Genomic DNA, 24,408 nt, shown 5'->3' on the forward strand with positions numbered 1-24,408 from the left:
TCTAAAGCTGGGAATGATAAAGCCCTAGAGATGATGGACGGATTATTAGGGTTATTGATGCGTGTGGAGCCTGATATAGGTACTGGTGAGAGTTGTGGCACAAGTGCTTGCGATGACATCCAGGTACGCACATCGTGTTGTTATGAATTTTGCATAATTACTTGTCGATAATGATCCATGATTGTAATGATGATATAGGTCGAAGCGTATGAAATAGACGAAATGGCTATAGACAACTTACGCAAATTAGATGATGGGAACGAGGTATGGAACAAATCTTTATAATGTATTACATATGCTGCTCTATAACATTTGTGTCTTCACTGGACTTTGCTTTATTTCACAGGAAATTTTAATGGGGTCTAATACAAATGAATGCAATACTAAGGATGATCAATGTAATATGCCGATATTAACATTGGAACATAACACTGACATTCAGCTGGTTGATAGTAGTTCTACGGATGTGGAAGCTAGAAAGGTAATAACATTGCTACAATATATGATGAAATACGTGAATACAAAAACTGACTTAATATCTTTGTTTTGTAGAAACTGGAATTTCATATGGAAGGTGTAAACTTAGCAAGACCAGATAAGGCCAAGCCTAAGGGAAGAACAATCAAAAGTAGTGAGCAACAAGTTTTTAAATTGGGTGCGAAAGGAGCTAAGAAGATGAGCAGGAAGTGCCAGAAATGTGGCATAGCTGATGGTCACAACAGCCGTACGTGTTTAACTGTCGAGGATAATAGGGTTCGATTGGCTAACCTATCTGGACGTAAGCGAGGACGGCCTCCTAGTTCAAGGAACAAAATCATAGCTGCAGCCCCACAATGGAATGAGACATCAACGTCGAAAAAACGAACGGTGGATGTCGGAGATGATGATTCATCTGGTAGAGAGTAGAAGACCATAAGATAAAAATATATCTGGATGTAAATGTGATTCCTGTGTTTATTTCACAAAGTCCAGAAAGTATCATAAATATACTTGCAAACTGGCATAAACGTATGTGACATTTGTCATAAGCTATTAACAGGTCTGTAGCAAACTGAGTGTACATAGACTTAGCATACATGTATGTGAAAAAAATGCATAACCCTGCGTTGTGTAATGCATAAGATGGTTAGACTATGAACCATGACTGTACAAAAAATGAGCCTGTTTCCAGTATATAACGCTGATATTTGTATCATACACTTGAGACAAAACTAGAATAATGTATGAGCATAGAATGATGACTATTGTATCATAAGTGTATGGGCAAACATGCATAAGACCGGCAATAAGTATATCGTAAACTTCGGACAAAACAGGCATACTTCGAGGTTATTGACAGCACAAAATTGTACAAGAATTTGGCAGAATCAAATGCAAGAAACACACATTACTATCAAACACATTTGGTACAATATTCCAGTTTAGAGGTTAGCTGATCCCCAAAGTTGTCATTGACATAAACTAAGAAACGTCTACGGTCTTTGCCCATATTATACACACATGACTGATCTGAAGTTTAGGGAACCATTGTATACAAAATTTATTACATGTCCAAACTAAACTACATCCATTAGACCTTGAATCTTTGGATGTCTTCGAGCAGCGATAATGCTTTGTTCTTCGGGTGGAATGTGATATAATGCAGCGCAAGAGACTGTATCTCACTAGTGTTGCCTTGAAATACAATAACATTGAGTTAGTTATACCTCTGTTCCATATGTTGCCTTGTGCCAACTATAGAATTAACTGGTAAATTTGTACGTACTGCTTCTATGTCTGACCGCAAAGATCCTTCGTCGCATTGATAAAAGAGAATGTAACCCATAACATAAAACCCACAGTCATTGGATCCTGCTGCCATGTTAGGACAATTTGGGCACAAGTCAATTGTGAAGTTACCAAATTTGGGAAAGCATGTCCTGGGCCGTACATGTTGTGTTGCTTTGTTTAATCTACTCATAATAACCTTAGCCCATGGTAACTTTCTGCCACCTGAGCCCAAATGTGCAAAATGATAGTCCTTCCATGTAGTACCACCAAGTGTTGCCCCATATGGATTGGAATCTAAAATATGAATGCACTTCTTGACCTTATTGACAACATACAATGTCCAATGCCCCCTACTTACCATGGGAACCATGATCTGACCGTGTAAAAAAAACATAAAATGAACAGTGTAAATTACAAAAGCATAACAATGTGATATGTTCCATTTAAAAGAAATTATGTTTGGATTATGAAATACGATTGTTACCGCTTTGCATTGGTCCAATTCATCTGTCTCAGGCAATGAATTGTCTAGAAGTGTGTGGAGTACAGATTCATCAAAAGGTTGAAGGTTGTGACTGTGTCGTTTCTGTTCCTCAAAGTTGAGTAGTGACTGCAACAAACGATATAAATGGAGTGAGTATACTTGGGTTCATCCAATTTGTATATGAATATGGTGTATGTATGTGTTGGGGGCCTTCGGCTTCCGAAGGTCCTCAAAAACATGATTTAACAATGTTTTCCAAGTGAAATGTGTGAGCAGGTATCTTCGGAATTGGATTACGAGTATATAAGATTATGGTCAAGACGAAGCTTGAGTGGGACGGAAGGCGATTGTGACGAAGGAAAAGATCATTACGAAGCTATGCGTAGATAAGCTTCGGCATGACAGTAGAAAAGAGGAACCGACTTAAAGATGAAAAGCCGAATCAGACCCTGAAGAATTACTGTAGAGTTGTTGATAAATATAAAGGGCACTAATGTAATTTTACACGGGCTGCGTCCCGTGCCTATAAATAGATGAACAGTACTCCCGTACTGTTCACGCTGACTTGGCATTCGCTTTTGGCGTCACACTTGTATTTTCACTCCTTCAAGCCCAAGGTACATTTGTAATCTAATATTGTTTGTACAAATAAGATAAATGGAAATAGATTAATAATAATGTTTACAAAAGATTATATTACCTTCTGTACTTTGTACGAATGTTCTTCATCTCTCATCATGGTCATGAAGGCATGTCTTTCATAACCTTCGTCCTAGATTCATTATATCCGAAGGGAAATAATGACCCGAAGGACGAAGGGCTTTGACATTTAACATTTTATGTTGCCTTGTTCTTGATTCATAGCATTTGAGAACAAGTCCCCAACATTGGCGCCCACCTCCGGTGAACTCACTTCCATTTCTTGAGCTTTGAATATCTTCGGCAAGCATCACCTTCGTCATGCCGCCGAAAAAAGTTTCAGCAACAGGGGCTGCCACTCTACAGCCGCTGGACCCCAATCAGGACGTCCTTTCCCTCAGGGAGGCCCGAAGCCAGAAGAGGAAGGCCGCTAGTCCAACGCCTCCGGAGGACGACTTGGACCAGGAGATCCAAAACCTGGAGATCCTTCAGCAGCAGGTGCAGCGAAAAAAGGAGAAGATGGCTCGTCTAGCTGATCTTCAGAGACAGATAGACGAAGCTTCGGAAGAGGTTCGTCATCTTGTTCAAGATGATCAGAACCGAAGGCCTCCGCGCAGAGAGCTTCATCAAGAAGGCTTTTACAATGAGGACGACTGGTATGAAGATTTCCATCATGGAAATTTTGCTTTCGATGATGCTTCTCCTCTCTCAACAGAATTGCAGGCTACACCATGGCCCCAGTCTTATAAGCCACCTCAGCTCCCCATGTACGACGGTCATACAGACCCGAAGCAATTTCTGATGAGCTATGAAGCAACCATATCTTCGTATGGTGGTAATACTGCAGTCATGGCAAAGTCTTTTGTCATGGCCGTCAAGAGTGTCGCTCAGACCTGGTACTCCTCTCTCCAGCCAGGGACAATCACCTCTTGGCAGAAGCTGAAGGATATGTTGATAACTAGCTTCCAAGGATTTCAGACAAAGCCAGTCACCGCTCAGGCTCTCTTCCAGTGTACCCAGGACCATGAAGAATACCTTCAGGCGTATGTCCGAAGGTTTCTGCGCCTGAGGGCACAAGCGCCAACAGTGCCCAATGAAATTGTCATTGAGGCCATGATTAAGGGACTTCGGCCGGGACCCTCAGCACAATACTTTGCCAGGAAGCCACCACAAACTTTGGAGAAGCTACTCCAAAAAATGGACGAGTACATCCGAGCTGACAATGATTTCCGCCAGAGAAGGGAGGAGGCATTCAGGTTCTCTGAGATGACCAGGGGCTTCGGAGGAAGATTTCATCCGAGGCATGTCAGGTCAATTCATAACTCCACTCAAAGTGATGATCGAGGGAGCCAGCAGCAAAGGCCACAATACTCTTCACCAGCTTCGGGGCAGCAGCAAAGTTCTTTTCGGCCGTCAGCGCCAAGGGGCAGAGGCGCCAAGGGCTTCGGGGGAAGGTTTGGAGATCAGCCAAGAAAAATTTACTGCCTATTCTGTGGTGAAGACAAGGGCCATACCACTAGGATGTGCCATGTTACCATCCAGAAGCAGAAGGAGATAGCAGAAGCAGCAGCGCAACAAAGTCAGCCGAAGCAGGTCATGCATACTGCTTCGTATCATTCGCCTTATATTCCAGAATATGTAGGCAACCACCCTGCAGCTTCTGTTGCTTCGGCAAGCCAACCCCAAGCATCTTGGCAGCAGCCTCCACCACCACCGCCGACGCAGCGAGGATAGCAGCCAGAAGGGAGTCAGCACAATAATCTTCAGAGAGACTTCAGAGAGGAGTCCGAAGCTCGCACAGTCAACAGCACTGTGCCAGAGTCAAAGCACATTTATTGATAAATATCCTACCTCAACTGCAGTTTTTTCGCATTTTTACATTCAGTATTACCTTTTTGTTAATAAGGAACAATTATGAGAAGTTTAAGTGTCTTTTATCGTTTTTCAATTTCTTGTAACACTTTCGTCTTTTACCATAATAAAAATATGTCCTTTCCATAGGCTTGAGTTGCCGAAGCATACGAGTTTATGGTGGCATGAAGGACCTTTGTATTATCAAAAATTTGTTTTAACGGACACAGTGCAAATTGTTCAAAACAGTGAAAAGTCGTTCCTAAGGGAGCGCAGTGTAAGTTTTCTGAACCTACAACGAAAAATAAACGCTGGTTCCGCTGAAAGTAAAAGGCGAAGAAGCTCCTAAGGGAGGCTTACAGCGAAAAATAAACGCTGATTCCGCTGAAAGTAAAATGCGAAGAAGCTCCTAAGGGAGGCTTACAACGAAAAATAAACGTTGATTCCGCTGAAAGTAAAAGGCGAAGAAGCTCCTAAGGGAGGCTTACAGCGAAAAGTCAGCGCTGATATAAAAAGTATGTGTGCTCTATTACAGGGACATGTATCTGCGGCACAAATATCATTTTGCATAACATAACATCATCACATCATTTTTGTATAACATAAGCATCATACAACATATTGCATGTGGAACAAGAAGGGGATACAGTGTTGATCTTCGGAGAATATTTTGAAAAAGAGAAAATCGTGCTAAGGCACAAGATAAATCGAGACGAAGTGTAGCTTCATTGGAGAGGCAACACAAAACTTTTTTATAACTTTGGAGAATATTTCATGAAGCTTGGATAGTCTTCATCAGAGAAGTATGCAAAATTTTGTGATATAGAAAAGATTTTCTTCACGAAGCATGAAAAGAAGGGAAGGTGTTTTTTCGCCGAAGGCTCAAAAAATGGTATGTATGCACAATTTCATGCATCGTAAAGAATTAAATTATAAATAGATTATATATTACATTCAAAGTTACAATATATTACACATGTTATGTTCCAAATGTTTCTACAATAGTGTTTAATCCTCCTTGAGAACTATCTCTGCAGCTTCGTTCAGTAGCTGGTCGACAACCTTGTCCATAATGGCTTCGGCCATTTTTCTAATTTCATCGTCCCTCTTCGGGTGGGGGCCCGGAGATGCCTCAGCAGGTTCTGAGGTAAGAGAAGATACAACTATATTACTATTACAAACCGCGAACAAAGTCTGGAATTAAAAATTACAACACAATAAAAACCACTAATTAATACCTATTTGCCCTTCGGGCTATGTACTTTTCTCGGCAGCTTCTGTCACCTTCCTAGCATTGTGGATGCCTTTTCACTCTTTTGAATAATTTCTTGCGCCATTTCTCGGTCGCCGTTGTCCCAGATATCAGTGAAGAATTTTCCGCCAACCATGCTTGCTTTGGCCGAGGGGTCTTTGATGTCTTCGGAGGACAAGGCAGCTTCGGACTGCGCTAAGGATTTCACATGCTCGCAACCTCTCCTCTCCAAAACAGTAGCAATTCCTCTAGCACCCGAAAAAGCGCATATGTCACCACGGCTATTCAGGATTTCCTCGAAGGCCTCTGCTTCGTGACTGATCCATTCCATCGGACCTTCGGGATTGCCCCTTGAGAAATTCTCTTCGCTAGAGAATGCGCCAACGTTGGCGAAGCTGGATTTTATCTTTTTAACGCATTCTATGGATTTAACATAGCATCTTCTCTGGGATGCACGAAGCTCTTTAACATTTATTTCTAAATGATTGGCCCATTGATCACTAAGCTCTCGTTTTGTCTCTTCAAGTATACGTTCCTCTTTAGCTCTAGCTAGCTGCTTCTGAAGATCCTTTATCTCGCGTTTTTGGGCTTCAGCCTGGGCCTTTGAGGCAGCTTCGTCCTCTTTTATCTTGTCCACCAATGTAAGCAGAATTTTATCCTTTTCCAGAGCTTCGTTTCTCAGCTTAATGACCTCTGATCGTAGGTTGTTGAAAGCAATATCATAGCTCTCGTCTTCAGCATTCTTTTGCGCTCTTAACGCGTTGCTTAGTATTAAACCCTATATGTAAAAGAGTTGGTATAAGAATAAAAGAATGATTTACAAATTATAAAATTTCCAAGCACGCAGTTCTCATACCTTCAGGCTATTGTATACAAGGCTATCTGCAAGATCCTCCTTCGTCATAGCGCATAATCCAGCTTCAAGCTTCGGAAACCCCATACTCCTAGCCATCTCCCGGCAGACGGATAATTCTTTGTTGTCAGGAAGGCAGTATAGGAAGTCATCTTCGTCTGTCCCATTGAACACTAGTGCCCCCTTCGGGTATTTCAATTCTCTAGCATAGTGACTAGCTTCATAAATCTCTTCTTCAGATAGTTTTTTCCCCGAAGCATGACGCACAATGTAATCTTGTATATTGGAAGGTGCTTCGGGGGCAGCAGTATCAATTTCTTCAACCGAAATTGGCTCTGACATTTTTATTTTTTCGGCTTCCAATGCTGCCTTTGTAACTTTTGTTTCTCCGGTTTCCAAAGGTTGTTCCTTGGAGGGCTCTGAAGGCCCAGCTTCAGCTTCAAGTTGTTGCTTCGAAGTTTCAGCAACAAAGGCTTCGGTAGACACTTCAGAAGTTCCAATGGTTTTCTTTGGTGTTATGCTTGAAGATTTAATTGTCTCCAAAACATCTAACACATTAACCATCCTTTTTCTTTTTGGGGTCACTGTTGGACCCCTCTGGCTTTTTTCTGACTCAATCTTTGCTAAAGGATTTAAAATTTCTAATATTTCCGCTTCTTCAGTCTTCGCTTTTTCTATTTTTTCTGTTGCTGGCTCTTCGGCCAACTGTTTGATTTCTGGCAGCAGCGTTGATTTTTTAGCTTCGGTGGCCGAAGAGGTCTCACCGGCAAACTCAGGCACTGTGGCCAGTTCAATATAACGTGGCCGGTGTGTGAGAACTTTTACCCTTTTCCTCTTCGGCGCCGGCTCACTAGGAGCGGCTGAAGTAGTTTCCTTCGCAGAGGAAGTATTCTTTCTTTTTTGACCACGCACTGGATAGTGGTAGTCGGGGTACACGAACCCAATGACGTCAAACACTCGGTTCAGTCTCTTCTTTTTTCGGCCTCCGAAGGCTGCTGACAATGCAGTATCTTCGGCCTTTGAATATACCCCAAGTAGTTCATCACTTACAGTTTCAATGCTTTTTAGCTAGTCATCATCTGGCTCAACGAATTTATCTCCGAACTTAAAAGTGTACTTCAGCCTGACTAGTCCACCTTCGTCAGCCTCTTTAATGGTCTCCTGCGGCATTTCCCATTTTTCCACAAGCGGCCATACTCTGAAGGCAATATGTTCCTGGACCAAGTCCCTCGTCCCAATAAAAGAGCAAACAACTCCGAAGGCTCTCTGGCATTCTTCGACTAATTCATTCATTTCCACCTTCGGCCTCCGCAGGCCGAAGCGTTGCCAGATAGGACGCATAATGATCTTCTTTATATCTTCTCATGATATCAAGTCATTCTTCACGTAAAACCATTCCGTCATCCAGTCGCCAGGCCACCTCTTTCGAAAGGTCGGCACTGGGCAGCTTGACCCAGACCGGGAGCCAAAGCTGTAGCACCCAAAATTGTTGTGATACTGTTCCTTACCCCAGGGTTTTGTCTCGTATATCAATTCGTGTATGTTGCAGAAACTTTTCGCATCAGGTTCTAGGCCTTGGCTTCTAACGGCCCACACGAAGATATTCATCCTTATGATTGCTTCGGGGGTAAGTTGGTGAAGGTAGATTTCAAATATCTTCAGCACCTCTACAACAAAGCTGCTCAGGGGAAATCGTAGTCCAGCTTTCAAGAAGCTTCGAAATATTACGACTTCATTTTTCCTCAGGAGTTGGACAAGTCTTCTCTCCTTCGTCGGCCCTCACAACGGACAAGTCCCGGAAATATCTTCCCCTCATGTTGACAAGATGATTTTCTTTAATACTTGATTTGCCAAAAACCGCATGGCTTGGTCGCCAGGGTCGATCTTCGGAGTCTTCACCTCCACTATCCACATCATAGCTGTCACTGTCGCTAGTATCTTCAGATAAACCCTCCAAGATTTCTTTAGTAATCTTCTCTGTATTAGTCTTCGACATTGATTGAAGAAAACCTAGATGCATCTCCTCAGAAAGACTTAGCTTTGAATCACCCGAATCACCAACAACTTTTTTACCTTCAGACATCTTTGCAAACGCTGAAAAGCGCTCTCTAAACCGAAGCTTTAAAATCTAAAAGGCCAAGCAAGGGTTGTTGCGCGTAGGCTAAAGGTTGGGTGAATAAAAACGGTTCGCAAGAGAGCGTACCAAATAACTCGGGATGAGCTCTTATTTATACGCCCAGGGCGTTGAAAACTGGAGGGTCCCGCTTGTCAAAGACTGATTGCTATTCTAGCAAAGGGAAGGTGTTTTTTCGGACCTTCGGCTTAAGGCCTTCGTCCATATCGCAATATGAATTTATCAGTACAGCAAATTAATATTGCGAGGGGCTACTGTTGGGGGCCTTCGGCTTCCGAAGGTCCTCAAAAACATGATTTAACAATGTTTTCCAAGTGAAATGTGTGAGCAGGTATCTTCGGAATTGGATTACGAGTATATAAGATTATGGTCAAGACGAAGCTTGAGTGGGACAGAAGGCGATTGTGATGAAGGAAAAGATCATTACGAAGCTATGCGCAGATAAGCTTCGGCATGACAGTAGAAAAGAGGAACCGACTTAAAGATGAAAAGCCGAATCAGACCCTGAAGAATTACTGTAGAGTTGTTGATAAATATAAAGGGCACTAATGTAATTTTACATGGGCTGCGTCCCGTGCCTATAAATAGATGAACAGTACTCCCGTACTGTTCACGCTGACTTGGCATTCGCTTTTGGCGTCACACTTGTATTTTCACTCCTTCAAGCCCAAGGTACATTTGTAATCTAATATTGTTTGTACAAATAAGATAAATGGAAATAGATTAATAATAATGTTTACAAAAGATTATATTACCTTCTGTACTTTGTACGAATGTTCTTCATCTCTCATCATGGTCATGAAGGCATGTCTTTCATAACCTTCGTCCTAGATTCATTATATCCGAAGGGAAATAATAACCCGAAGGACGAAGGGCTTTGACATTTAACATTTTATGTTGCCTTGTTCTTGATTCATAGCATTTGAGAACAAGTCCCCAACAGTATGTTACGATAATTTACCCCAACATTAACATCAAGAATCAAACTGTTCGAACTCATGGAAGTCTGCTGATTTTTTGCATCATCAAAAACACATTGGATGAAACACTGCATGAATACATTGTTGAGACACTTCCCATCGGCAAAAGATTCATATATATCAGAACATGTCGCTGAATATTCACCATAATCTATTATGGTCCTGGGGAATTTTTGATATCAATTAGAGAGGTCGCGTAAAACTACCAGCATATAAACAGATGTTGGTTTAGTATGTACTTCATACCTGCTGGTGTCAGATTGCAGACCACACAAATATTCGCGTAGAGCTAACACAGTTTGCATCTCCGAATCAAGAGAAGGCTGGCCAACCTGTGGAGTGTTTGTAGCTGGATCGGTTTGAACAGAAACCTAAAAATATATATGAAAATATACATAAAAATCTGTAAACAATTTTGACAACTATAATGAAAATGAAAATTACTGAGCTGACATAAAGTGGAATAAACGTATGTGGAATCAAGTGTCATAAATTGGCATAAAATTAATGAGCTGACATTACTGATACAAATGAAGAGTCATAAATATGCTTGCAAACTGACATAAATGTATGTGTAATTTATCATAAGCAGCTAACAGTTATGTAAAAACTGAATGCACATCTACTTAGCATACATGTATGTGCAAATATGCATAACACTGATTTGTATGATGCATAAACTAGTTAGACTGTGAAGCATGACTATACAAAATCTGCGAACAGTTTTGACAACTACAATGAAAATGAAAATTACTGAGCTGACATGTTCAGATGGAGTCTGATCAAAGCATGGACCACTGTCGGGCAGGTCTGTTTCTGCCGCTTGTTGGACGCCGCCAGTAGACTAACAATCATGGTATAAATGGATTAGAAATTTAGTAAACTACTAATAATAATATAGAAAAACCACGAGGGGGGTGTACTCATACCTTGATTTGCGGAGTCGCATCAAATATCGGCGCGTCAGGTTCCATATGTGGTGTTGCTTTAGGAGTGACGTTTGTGTTGGTCGGCATGTTCTTGCCACCGTCACCATGTTTACCCTGAAAAAATTGTAATGGTTATATGCTATTTAAAGAAAACGATGAATACAACCCTATAATGAAAAATACAATTAATAAGAAAAACATTACCACTGGGGTTGTAGGTGTTTTGTTCTGTTTCGTTATATTTGTATGAACCAGTGGATCAATATCAGCTTCATCGGGGCAACTTTCTAATAGTACACGAATATGCTGTTGCCTTAACAGTAATTCATGTATCTGTGTGTCTGTAAACTGCGTATCCTGCTGGGAAACTGGAGTAGACATATCGGGTACAGTTGGGGGGCCGGACACGTACATCCTTCTGTACGTGTCATGTAAACAAAAAAACATTGTTTAAAATAATGGCATCAAAACGATATCGACAAATGATTGCATAACTTTTTTATATTGACGTAAAGACATTAAACTGACTAACCTGCTGTCTGGGGAAGAATATCATCTGATTTTGAAGTTGTTTTCTGCACATCATAACCATCTTCATTGTCCCCCGACTCAGCACGGAGGACCTCATCAATTAACTCGCCAAAAACATCAGATAGATTGTATTGTTTCTCAACAATCTGCTGAAGAGTCTGTTTAATAACTGAACACGCCTTACCAACCTCCGTATCGAAATGTGACAACTTCTCTATCAAATCCCTGATGAGCGGGAGTTCGATGTGAATTGTGTGCTGTCCAGATGGGTCAGGACGAGGTACATCAAAAGTGTTTGTCCTGGTCTTATGCTGTTGTAAATTGAAAATTATTAAGTAAATATATAGCATATCACTGAATATTATGTTGAAATTCTATGACAAAATATATATAAATAGAATCATGCCTTGAATTGTGCTTCAACGGGTGGTACAGCTGTGTAGCAGGTCTCTGTGGAGCTTCGGAACTAAAAAAAGGCGTGAAAGATGGAGTAAAACTTATACACACATATTAAATTGATAAATGTGATTCATATGTTTAATGGACAATGCAAAAAAGCATCATAAATATGCTTACAAACTGGCATAAAGGTATGTGAACGTTATCATATGCATGTAAAAAATGATTGACACATAAAAAAATACCGAACAATGTCCAAATGGTTCTTCTCCTTTGCGTATCTTGCCATTGTCAGCTCTTGTCAGTGCTTGAATAATATTCCTATCAAAATATTTGATTCGTGGTGTTCCACGTTTGTTCTGAGGTGCCGCTGAGTCATGAAGATGATCCAAATAATACAGCTGCAAAAATCATAACATGAGTCATTGTGAGACATAACAAAAGCATAATCTACGTGTATATGGATTTTGCATACAAGATTATGGCTACATATAACAGACAAAAAAAGGATATGCTTACAAGAATGACGATGGAACATCCGTAAATGGTTGTAGAAACGTTCGTAACGCTCCTAGTATGCCACTTCTTGTCAGCTTGGCATAAATCATTGAAAATAAGCTGGCACCAGTCCATTTGGTGGAAACGATCCATCTCCTCAGTTAAAAGAACCTCATGGTTGGTTATTCCCCAGCTGGCAGTAGGGAACAACAACCTATTGAGCATTATCAGGAAAAAGGATCTGATGCTTAAATCATCGTCAGACCCTTTCCTCAGACGATCTTGAAGAGCTGCAACCCCAAAATCTTCTTTCGATAAACCAAGTTTAGCCCTTAAATTGTTGGCAGCAACAGCTTCATCGACGCCCAATGCCGTTCCTCCACCAGCATTTGGTAACCCCAAAATAAGGTGCACCGTATCCTTTGTAATTTTCAGCTCCTTCCCTGGGCCGGCTCGAATTGTCATGTCATTATGGTCGAGCTTTTCCATCAGCCAAGCTAAATGTGATCTGCTGCCGAGTGCGTCAAGTCCCATATCAAGAATACTGGAAAATCCCCTCCGTGCAATTGCTTGGCGCTGTCTGTCATTTAATATCTGGATGCTTACTAATACATCTTGGGGGTTGCATCTCACGTTAAGCCTCTGCTGAAAAAAAGTATACAATGATTATCGTAAACATTTACATCTGCATAATCGCAACTCAATGTTTAACTCAAACCTCAACACAACATGATTTCACGCATAAAATGATATATTGTCATAGACCATAAATTCTAACCTGTCGGGGGGGTCCACTACTTTCCTCCGCTTTGTGACTATCTTCTTCAAGACTTTCCCAGGACTGTCGTCGAAGTTACGCTTCTTGGATAATGGCATAAAGTCATCGTCCTCATCAGCAGCCTGCCTTGTTTCGTGTCTAACAGTCTTCGCTGGAACACGGGGTATGTCAACACTAAAGCACTCTTGAGTAGACTGAATTATAATCCGTTTTGGATTAGAAGGAGGTCGGTCTACGTTCTTCATGTCTGATGTTCCTGCCAAATCAAACAACACATATACATAAAATACATAAAGGATCAATAAAAAGATAAGCGCAAGTCAATTCAGTTCAGTTCATGACCATGCATTCCATTAGATCCCAAAAAATCATGCAGCAGCACTACTAAATTGTAAATTGCATAATTCTGTCAACAAAGCAGCATAACACAGTATTGTAAATTGCATAAACGTGTGAGACTTAATGCGACATCCAATTAATGTATAACCTGGTTATTTCGTGCGTGCTGACCCAAATTGAACAGCGATATGTTTATGGCATAACATATTGATGTATGTATCATACTTCTGTCAACAAAGCAGCATAACACAGTAATGTAAATTGCATAAACGTGTGAGACATTGAATAGTATAAATTTGTGTCTCCGTTTAACAATAAATTGGCAAAGTATAAATCAAGCAATTGGCAAAATAATAAGGTGAAACCTATTTACAATTCAGATTGTGTAAATATGCAAATGTAAGAGTTAAAGGTTGAGGACTTACCGGAGTGTGGATGTGCCTAGAGGCCAGCCGATTTCGGGAACCCTCTGCAGGGGACAACCCAAGGCGACGTGCGGCTCGGTCAAATGCGTAGGGGACTCGACGTTGGGGACGGAGCTCGCGACGGCGTAGGGGACTCGGCGTTCGGCTGCCGTGGTGGAGAAGATCGAGGTCTCGGTCTCTGCGGAGGAGAAGAACGAAGGGGCGGCACAACCGCCTCCTCGATTCCGGGTCCCTTCCCGGAGAGGAAGAATAAGGCGACAGCGTCTCTGCGGCGGAGAAGGCGAGTCCGGGTCTCTGCGGTGGAGAAGGAGAATGCGATGGCGGTGGAACGATGGGGGGAGAATCTCTATGTATTCGGCGGCCACGGTAGAGAAGAAGCTCACGACGACAATTAGTCTAGGGTTCGACGGGCGCGGAGGAGAAGAAGCAGACGGCGGCGATTTAGCTAGGGTTCGGCCGCCGCGAGCGTTACGGGAGAGGTGAGCTGAAAAAATGAGTGCTTGGTTGCTGGATTCGTGGGCCCGATAGACGTAAGCTGCCCAAATTGCGGGGACACGATCTTTTCGTGGGCCCGGATGCTGCGAAACATGCGCACACCAAAAGTGTGTAAAACGTAACAAGATTGAGCATAACACGTAGTTATAATTGACGTAACTAGGTGGTACAGTGAGCCAAAAAAGCCTGCGCGCCTGGTCGGTACGGTGCGGTCAGCGCACCTGGTCGGTTTCTGGTCGGGGCTTCCATTAGTTAGAGAGAGCCCAGGGCTCTAAATACTATATATATATTAGGTAAGTGCCCGTGCGTTGCAACGGAAACTTAAAATACCATAATAACTTATGTATAAATATGTGTTATACTAATAAAAGATTTTGTAATGATACAAGTACTTCGCTGTCCCTCAGCTCCTCAGCTGGGAATGCAAAAACAAAAGGTCTTCTTAGAGTAACGAAGTTTTAGCAGTAGCAATTCCAAATGCCAAACTGTTGTAAAACACTGGTGGTACACCATCCAAACACAACAGTATGAAAAAGGGGTCATCAGCATCAGGCATGAACAACATCTGCAACAGATACTTGCAAGCACATCAACCTGCCCCCTTGTCTCTAATTATCTTAGTAACCACCAGTGTTTACATATCCAGCAATGTTCAAGGAGTCCTCGTGACAGTGGAAGCTTAAGATCAGGACTCCAAAGCCATAGACGTCAGACTTGACGGAGAAAATACCTTCCATTGCGTATTCAATAGACATGTAGCCACTGCAAAAATAAAGTTCAGTGTATCATAACCAAGTTGCAGTAGTGTGGTTCATGTATGGCCCATTGAGTTTGTGCATACAATATACCGACGACCCGATTCAGTGTATCTTCTCTTCCCTCTGTATGCAGCACCCTAGTAATCTTACAAGATTGCGGTGCTGGAACTTTGCAATAAGTATGACCTCATTCTTGAATTCTTCAAGGCCTTGACCTGAATTCCTACAAAGCCTCTTCACAGCTACTTCTTCTCCCCCAGGTAAAGTTCCCTGCAGTGGTTCATGATTTTCATTATCATTAAGCCAAATATTAACATAAAATCATGTGTACATCAAACACCATTCACAGTAGTGAAAGTTAGTATACCATATAGACAGGACCAAATCCTCCTTCTCCAAGCTTGTTAGAGTCACTAAAATTAATTGTAGCAGCTCTTATACGGTCCAGAGAGTACACTTTGAGTTCATGACTTTTTCCATCCTCCACATCACCATCAAAACGAATTGACTGCGAGATGTCCAGCATAGCACTATAATACCATCAAACACAACAGTATGCTGTGGTACGTTACAGGCATGAACAACATCTGCAACAGATACTTGCAAGCACAACAACCTGCCCCCCTTGTCTCATGAGATAGAGCATGCTGATAAGAATAAAATGAAACTAATTAATAAACTGGTCTTGAGAAATAAATAATCCCAAAACCACATAATCCTGTGGTACGTTACAGCTGAAAAATAATGCAAGGAATCGCGTTGAACACCTGGTGTGCGCGCCCAAGCTGCCTCCGTCAGTACGAGACAAGGCGAGGAGAGAAAAGGTTGTCTGCGGAGAGAGAGAGAGAGAGAGGAGGAGAGGAGCGGTTACCGTGGAACACCGGCGCTGCGCCCGGATGCGGAGTGGCGGCACACCGGCGGGCGGGAGCGGGGGCACGGTGAAGCTGTGGTGGACGCCCACGTTAGAGACTTATGAAGTAGTAGAGATTATGATAGTCGGAATACTGAAATAAACAAAGAATTGAACCATTAAGAAAAAAATACATTCTCCGGCTGCAATAAGGGACAAAGCATGTGCAGGAGACAAGACGACTTCTTTTATGCCATCGACCAATGTTCCCTGGTAATAAACAACCATTGTACTGTCAAAACCATCATATGCTAGTTACATTTAGAAATTTCAGCTTATGTGTTAGTTCCCATTAAATCAGTTTGAGATTCTATTTAAATTCATATTTGAGACACTCTCACAATTTAAGGTTGTTGCATGTATATACTTCAGATACTAATAAAAAAATATTCCAAACCTGAAGATCCTCCTTATTCTGTAAGTTCTGACCTGAAGGATTAAGATCATTTACAACCTATAAAACAGAAGAATCATATGCAATTCAGTTGATAATTTGATGAACGACAGTTATAATAGTCAGTGAGTGCAATTCAGGATGTTATTGCGATGTGCCTCCTGCATGACCAGATCACGAGCAACCTTCATGGAGTTCTTGCCCACCATCCCGGCGAGGAGGTGCTAAGCGCCAAGGTTCGATGTCATGATGACCATGGTGTTCCTGAAGTCCACCGTCCTGTCTTGCCCATCCATCAGCCTGCCGTCGTTGAGGACCTAGAGTAGGGTGTTGAACATGGCGACATGGGCCTTCTCTACCTCATCAAAGAGGATCACGTTGTACGGCCTCCTCACTTGTTCAGTCAGCTACCCACCCTCTTCACGGCTGATGTAGCTTTAGTCATAGGTACAAAAATTCCAGCCCATGTCAGAACACGAGTCCATCTGATAACACAGTTAAAATACAACATATAGCAAGTGTTTAAGGAGAACTGTATATGGGACAAAGACGGTATAATTTTCTCTCGTGTTTGATTGTCGTAGAGTGTTGTAGGACAAGCACAAAATCTGTAGCATATAGCGAGTGTTTAAGGAGAACTGTAGTTGGGACAAAGACGGTATAATTTTCTCTCGTGTTTGATTGTCGTAGAGTGTTGTAGGACAAGCACAAAATCTGTAGAATTTTACAGCATACCCAGAGCTATGATCTTGAGAAGATAGCCACTGCCCCGGAAGCATCAATCACACAGTCACCTTTGTGAGTGGTGTTGCTGGTATGTAATCTAATATGAAATTGGCTAACACACTATAGAGCATGACATGTCCGAATATAGAGCATTAACACAATAACACACCATGAAATTGTCTAGCAAGATCTGTGACATTATATGAACTTAGGAACTAACATAGTCATCTTTGTGCCATATAAAAGTTTGGACCATAACTACAAGATCACATAGTCACCGATTAAGTAACCAAACGTAGGATATAGACAGAGCAAGGGTACCTCTACTTTAATGGCCTTGGTCCTCCGGAAGATAGATTTTAGAGGGTAAATAGAAACTAAAACACTAACATTAAAAGTTAGGCTATAGGTCTACCAAGGGAAACACTAACAGGCTAATTACAAGTGGTGTCTGCACCTAAGGGGCGGTAAGGATAAATAGAAACTAAAACGTACTACAAGCATGTTTATCAATTTATGATTATGATTTGCCTATCAATAGTGTATGGAGATAGGTAACAAATATATAGAACACACATAAATAAATTATGATCCTTGTTGTGTACTTAGCAATAGATTACCTTGTTGTGTCTCTTCTGTTCAATTGCTACTCGATCAATAGGTATAAATCCCCATCGCACCATGTTGATGTGGTAGGTATGCGACAGCTCGGGCGCGCCCATGCCACGGTCGACGAGTTCGCAGATCCACAATATATGAGTTATTTTAAATATTTTCATGCATTGGATTATTCTTGGTGGACCCTTGTAACAATTTGACATGGTGCAAAATCATGATCCTCTACTGATATGGTACAAATTGGGTCCAAATTTCATACCTTCTAGGGCAGCAAGGTCGATCCTGTCAGATCGATTGGTACGATCCAAATTTTGTGGTATGAGGTCCCTGAAGAAACTTGGGTAGTTCCATAGTTCAAGTGCACCACAAGCTTGATATCCCATTGATAATATTTTCTTTTCAAACCCTATTTTTGATAGTTGTTCTTTCCCCTTGAGACCAACCAACTCTCCAATATTGATGCTATGTTTCGACACAAGAAAGAATTTGAGTCAGTGTTTATGTTAGTTATACTAAAAATGTGCTAATCGAGCAGAAAACTTAAACATTCTAGCTACATTTTTAAGAGTAGCTATTTGTTGTGTCAAGTTCAGTGTCTAAAGTCTGGTTCAGTAATGCATTATGTAAGAGTCGATATCTAATAGAAGAATGTCTTAACTTTTTTTGTTCAATTCTTTATAATCTGTATCACTCTAATCTGTCTGATTTAATTCTACATAAAAATTAGTGGAATGGATGCCAAACATATATAAATTGTCTACTCACTCTTTCAGGTACGGTGGGGAATTATTTGCATCGGGTTGGCCGATCGGATCCCTGAGCTTAAGAGTGCATTCTGTAAACACTGGTAAATTCTTCAGTCAAAGAATAAGGTACGCCATGGTTGATCGGCTTCTTCAATCCCACAAGCCCACCTAATGTCGGTCCTCTTATGTGACCAAATATATCTTTTATTTTCTTACCCAATAAACCATACCTTCACAAAAGAATTAGAATGAGGTAAATTTGTACACAATCTCACTAATTAATTAATTTGAATTTGCAGATGTAAATAAGTAGTATAGATATAGATAACCATTGCCATCAAAGCTAGCGATGGATCCACCCCAAGTCTCTATTCAATATAGATTAGTAAATTTCAAAGGAATAGCTAAATAATATTGACATTTAAGCAAACAATTATTTAGTGTTGAAAAGGAAAAAGTAACATGGTGAATACCTCGAGATGGTGGACAACGATTCATAAATTCTGGCTCCGGTGAGTACCTCAAGGTGGTGGAGAATGATTCATAAATCCTAGCTCCTTCAGGCACTATTATAAACTACTAAATTCCATGTCGATTATCTTTGACGCCCCACAACTCCTGGGTCCCTTAGCCACCTGCATATCAAATTTTCAAGTATTAATTAATACCCAACATTGTAGTGGCGAGAAAAATAAAATATTTTTTTGTAGAATATGCAATTACAAATGGTGTTGTTAATGGCAGTGAAGCTATGTCCAAAGAATCCCATGAAAATTTGACATCTAAAGAACCAGAGGACAGTGGAATAAAGAATATGTTACCATGGGACCTTGATATACCCATTCAATCTTCAGAATATACTCCCTATTGTCCTTCTCATGAATCATTTGCTATCAGTGACTATGAGTCTGTTGTTCCCACTATTGTTGAAGGTGATAAAGAAACAAGTAGAGAACAATTTGATATACAATCAAGGTTTTATAAGCCAAACTGATTTGGTATAGCAGAGGTTGGATGAGGTATGTTAACTCCTGTTCTTTTTTTAATGCTTGCTTGAGATCAAAATCTTCACTATAATTTTCATTCTCAATTGGTGTAAATTATGAAGAAAGAACACATCCATCTATCAGAGAAGTATAATTAAAAAAGAAAAATAACCAAATATGGTAATAGCTAGCATTAACATAAAAAATCATGCAAGCGCAAAAGCTCCAAGTAGGTTATGTTGATAGTACTCAAATTTCAGGTAATTAGTTCGTTTGGGAGAGTTCATTAGGAGTAGAGCCTCACACGCATGGTGATTAGAGCGCGGCACAATGGGCACGTTGATAGTGTTGGGCCACATTCCTTACATGTCTTGCATAAAAAAGAAGAAAAAAGGGAAGTTTGTCAATAACTCATCCAAACAAAGGAATCGATTGATTTTCCTCAACTTTAAAGCTTAAAGGTTAATCATAGTACTCAAATTTCAGGTAATTAGTTCGTTTGGGAGAGTTCATTAACAATAGATATTATCATATTAGGCGATCATTTACCATTTCACACTTTCAAACTTTGGAAAAAACTCAGTGTATGGAGATCTTATGCGTGTAGGAAAACTTTCAGATGACCACACTGAAAAGCCATGTCCTTTGGATTGGTTAGACATATGGGGCATACCTGTAGGTGGCAAAGATACAGTTTAATACTTGAATGTGCCATCACCCTTGAGAAATGTAATGAAGAGTAACTGGCCCAAAGTACCTGCTCGTCAGCAGCACTTTTGCCAATACCAGTTGATTTCGAGCTTGCAGTTTGAGGAGGGTGCGAAGCAGCGACGGCGGCATTATCATTTTCAAGAACTTTATTTGGAGGAGGAAGAATCCTAGGAGAGCCAATCCTTTGTGCTTGCTTTCTGGGAGATTAGTTCAGATAAGACAATACATACAAGATCAGCAAATGGAAAAAAGAAATGGCAGCAATGCCAAGAAACTAATTCAGGACCACAAATAACTGAGTAAGAACTGGTACTCTGGAGGTCGGAGGCCTTGCGTTGCTTTATACTGAGAAGGTATTTCCATAAGAGCTGCAAGGGCAAATGCAACCTCCTTCTTTGACATATCCTTACTTGTTGACATAATACCAGTGAAGTTCACAAACTGCAATAGTTCATCAATGAGATTCTCAGAAGGCCAATAGGCCAGAAACTGAAAGCACATCATCATGAAGTCTATTCTACTAAAAAAGGCAACGGTAGAAAATAAGTTTAATTCAGGTTAGTATAATTTTTCTTACTGGAATAATCAATATGTTTACAACTTTATGTAAAACAATGACTGGTACAAGTACGATAGCAAGAACAGGGTACTGCTATAAGTGGAGGAACATCAAGGCTTTGGAATTTCAACATCATAGAGCAGTATTATAATCACCTGAAAATTGTCAAAAGATCTTTCAGGGATACAGTCCTCAAAATGTTGCATCGCATCCCATGGTCCATCACCCACCCCAACCATTACTATTGAAAGAGGATAGTAGCTGACAACCAAATAGGCTTCAGTAATACCACAAGACCAAAGTTCTAAGGAATGATGAACTGAATTTTACCTAGCATCGACAATTGCTTGTATAGTTGCTTGTTCCTGTGGACTTAATCTTCCATCATTTATATTCGCGGCAGTCACCTACAACTTTTTATCAGGTCAAATATGTTCATAATTCTAGTGAAGTATTTTGATGCTATTATGAACATGTTACCTGTCCATCAGCTATGATCACGAGGACATGGTACTGCCAATTACTGTTTTCAACAACAGAAATCGCTGCATAAATAAGAGGTGCAAAAGAAGTTGGTCCTGCACACAGTTGAACCAAAGAATAAGCAACACATAACCACAGACCAGTACTGCCAGTGATGCTACTGGCCACTAATATTTCGCTACGAGTTTAAAGACTGCACAAATAGGCTATGGTACAGTAGTTTTTTCAGGAGCTTAGGACTTGTTTCTCTACAGAAACTTGAAACAATAACAAAGCATACCAAAACATTGCCTATTCTACACCATACTCCATCCCAGAGTTTGGGCTCTCTTTAGAAGTTACTGAAATATTTTGCTCTTCTGCAGTCCTGCTCATTACAGCAGCTTGGACATAATATCATGTCTATGTTGTGTTGGATTTGTAGCCATACAAGAAGGGATCAAGTCTGGAAAGATGATATATGTGATAGGCTAGTGGTAGCACCAATTGAAGAAAAGCTTGTCCAACACCAATTGAAATGGTTTGAATATGTTCAACAGAAAACTTTAAAGGCACCCTTGTGTAGTGGGATCCTAAGGTGCGAGCGATAGCAATGGAAAGAGAGACCGAGAAAGACCGAAGTTGGCATGAAAAGAGGCAATAAAAGAAGACTTGAAATGATGAATATATCCAAAGATTTAGCCTTGAATAGGAGCGAACGAAAAAATAACTCTCCATGTGACCGAACCTTGATTCGTGGCTTTTGTTGGGTTTCTAACTTTAGACTACTCTAACTTGATTGGGACTAAAAGGTTTTACTGTTGTTATTGCTCCTGCTGCTTATTACAGCAGCTACTGTACAGAGGGAGCGGGGAGGAGGATGGGGCGCTTGTTACCTGAAAGGTTCAAATGTGGTACAATCTGTCGATACCTTACAAGAACCTCCTCAAAGCCACGACAGGGTCGGTTCTCTGGGTAGAAACTGAACACAGAATGATCATATGTCGAGACTACATATGAAATGTGGCCTCCTTTGTTAACTAAAAACAACCTTATCTATTCACATATATTCAATAAACTACTCAACAAGAGTATCATACCAGCAAAGTAAACATTGATCTTCTAAAGGTGATTGAACTCACTGCCTTTATTGTTTATCCATTTGAACTTCTTATATAGGAGGATAAAACCCTAGTAACAGTATAATATTATTATTACATAGTTTATTCTAAATTTTGCAAAGCACCATTTCTTACAGTACAAACAATCATCAATAAATTAGAATTAAGGTTATTGAAGAACACATGTAGAACCCTGTAAAACGTGTATTGCACAGTTGCATCCTACCATGACTGTAGAGTTGATTAAAAATACTAACAGAAATCTAATGTGCAAGCAATAGGATAATTTCAATCTGATCCTATTCAAAATAAATGTAGGAGTGTAAATAAGCACAAAACATGATGTTACCTCTTCGAAAGATTATTGAACAGCCATCGGGTTGAACTCAGTGTCTTTCTTCTTTAGCTCTAGGGTGATATTCTTCTCTATCTTTAGGAAATCTGACTGTATAGATGATTAAAATACTAACAAAAATCTAATGTGCAAGCAATAGGATAATTTCAATCTGATCCTATTCAAAATAAATGTAGGAGTGTAAATATGCACAAAACAGGGAGTTACCTCTTCAAAAGATTATTGAACAGCCATCGGGCTTAACTCAGTGTCTTTCTTCTTTAGCTCTAGGGTGATATTCTTCTCTATCTTCAGGAAATCCGTGATTTTGACCTTCTTGGGTGAAGTAGCCCGATTCTTCTCCTCTGTTTGGGAAGCCTGGCATTTAGCCTTGGTCGGTGAGGGTGACCCCTTCTTCCCATCGGTGTGCCAGACAACACCTTCAGCAGGAGGCTAGGTGTCAGATTTAACAGCTAGGGTTTAGGACCTCTTTGGCGATAGGGAATTTGTCGACGTTTCGAGACCGGGGGGTCCCTGGGCCGACGAGTGAATGTCGCCGCGTGCCCCAGCCCAGATGGGTCGACGCGAGGCCGAGCGCGAAGGGGGGGGGGAGAGTGAGGTGGCCGGAGACCGGCGTGAGAGAGGTGGAAATCCCGCGGCCTTCGTGTTCGTCCCGCGCCCAGGTCGGGTGCGCTTGCAGTAGGGGATTACAAGCGTCCACGCGGGAGAGGGAGCGAGCGGCTTCAAGCGAGCGCCTGTCTCGTCCTCGTCCCCGCGCGACCAACCCTCTCTAAGAGGGCCCTGGTCCTTCCTTTTATAGGCGTAAGGAGAGGATCCAGGTGTACAATGGGTGTAGCAGAGTGCTACGTGTCTAGCGGAGGAGAGCTAGCGCCCTAAGTACACGCCATCGTGGCGGCTGGAGAGGTTTTGGCGCCCGGTTCGTGTGATGTCGTGGCCGTCGGAGGAGCGCTGGAGCTTGGCGGAGGGACAGCTGTCGGAGCTGTCGAGTCCTTGCTGACGTCCTCTTGCTTCCGTAGGGGGGCTGAGAGCCGCCGTCGTCAGGGAGCGTGCAGGGAGCCATCATTGCCTCTCTGGCGGAGCGAGCCAGATGGGACGCCGGTCTTGTTTCCCGTAGCCTGAGTCAGCTTGGGGTAGGGTAATGATGGCGCCTCCCGTCGACGTGGCTGGTCTGCGCCCTAGGTTGGGCGATGTGGAGGCTCTTCTGAGGTCGAGGTCGAGTCTGTCTTCCGTGGCCGGGGTCGAGTCCGAGCCCCCGGGTCGGGCGAGGCGGAGACCGTCGGCTGAGGCCAGGGCTGAGTCCGAGCCCTGGGGTCGGGCGAAGCGGAGTTCGTCGTCTTCTGGGGCTGAGCCTAAGTCCGAGCCCTGGGTCGGGCGGAGCGGAGTTCGTCGTCTTCTGGGGCTGAGCCCGAGTCCGAGCCCTGGGTCGGGCGGAGCGGAGTTTCCTATGGCGCCTGAGGTCGGGCCTGACTGCCTGTCAGCCTCACTCTGTCAAGTGGCACCGCAGTCGGTGCGGCGCAGGCGGCGCTGTCCTTCTGTCAGGTCGGTCAGTGGAGCGGCAAAGTGACTGCGGTCACTTCGGCTCTGTCGACTGAAGAGCGCGCGTCAGGATAAAGGTGTCAGGTCACCTTTGCATTAAATGCTCCTGCGATTTGGTCGGTCGGCGCGGCGATTCGGTCAGGGTTGCTTCTTGGCGAAGACAGGGCCT

The 24,408-nt window shown here is 42.0% G+C and overlaps 1 protein-coding gene across 1 annotated transcript; it reads right to left on the minus strand.

Annotated features, from left to right (window-relative positions):
* Positions 1-15,217: 15,217 nt before the first annotated feature.
* Positions 15,218-15,656, minus strand: LOC109944370 (G-type lectin S-receptor-like serine/threonine-protein kinase RKS1). Its single transcript, XM_020549108.1, has 2 exons — positions 15,483-15,656; positions 15,218-15,385 (listed from the first exon to the last, which is right to left on the minus strand). Exons 1-2 carry the CDS (start codon positions 15,639-15,641, stop codon positions 15,218-15,220), a joined length of 327 nt encoding a protein of 108 aa, XP_020404697.1. The 5' UTR covers positions 15,642-15,656.
* Between the last annotated feature and the right edge of the window lie 8,752 nt (positions 15,657-24,408).

The sequence above is a fragment of the Zea mays genome, chromosome 2 (assembly GCF_902167145.1).
Source record: "Zea mays cultivar B73 chromosome 2, Zm-B73-REFERENCE-NAM-5.0, whole genome shotgun sequence".
Lineage (NCBI taxonomy): Eukaryota > Viridiplantae > Streptophyta > Magnoliopsida > Poales > Poaceae > Zea > Zea mays.

Coding starts and splice junctions, on each gene's coding strand:
- LOC109944370 (XM_020549108.1), bottom strand. CDS start 15,641: ATGCTGGACATCTCGCAGTCAATTCGTTTTGATGGTGATGTGGAGGAT. Junction 15,386..15,482: donor GATTTGGTCCTGTCTATATG/GTATACTAACTT, acceptor GAACCACTGCAG/GGAACTTTACCTGGGGGAGA.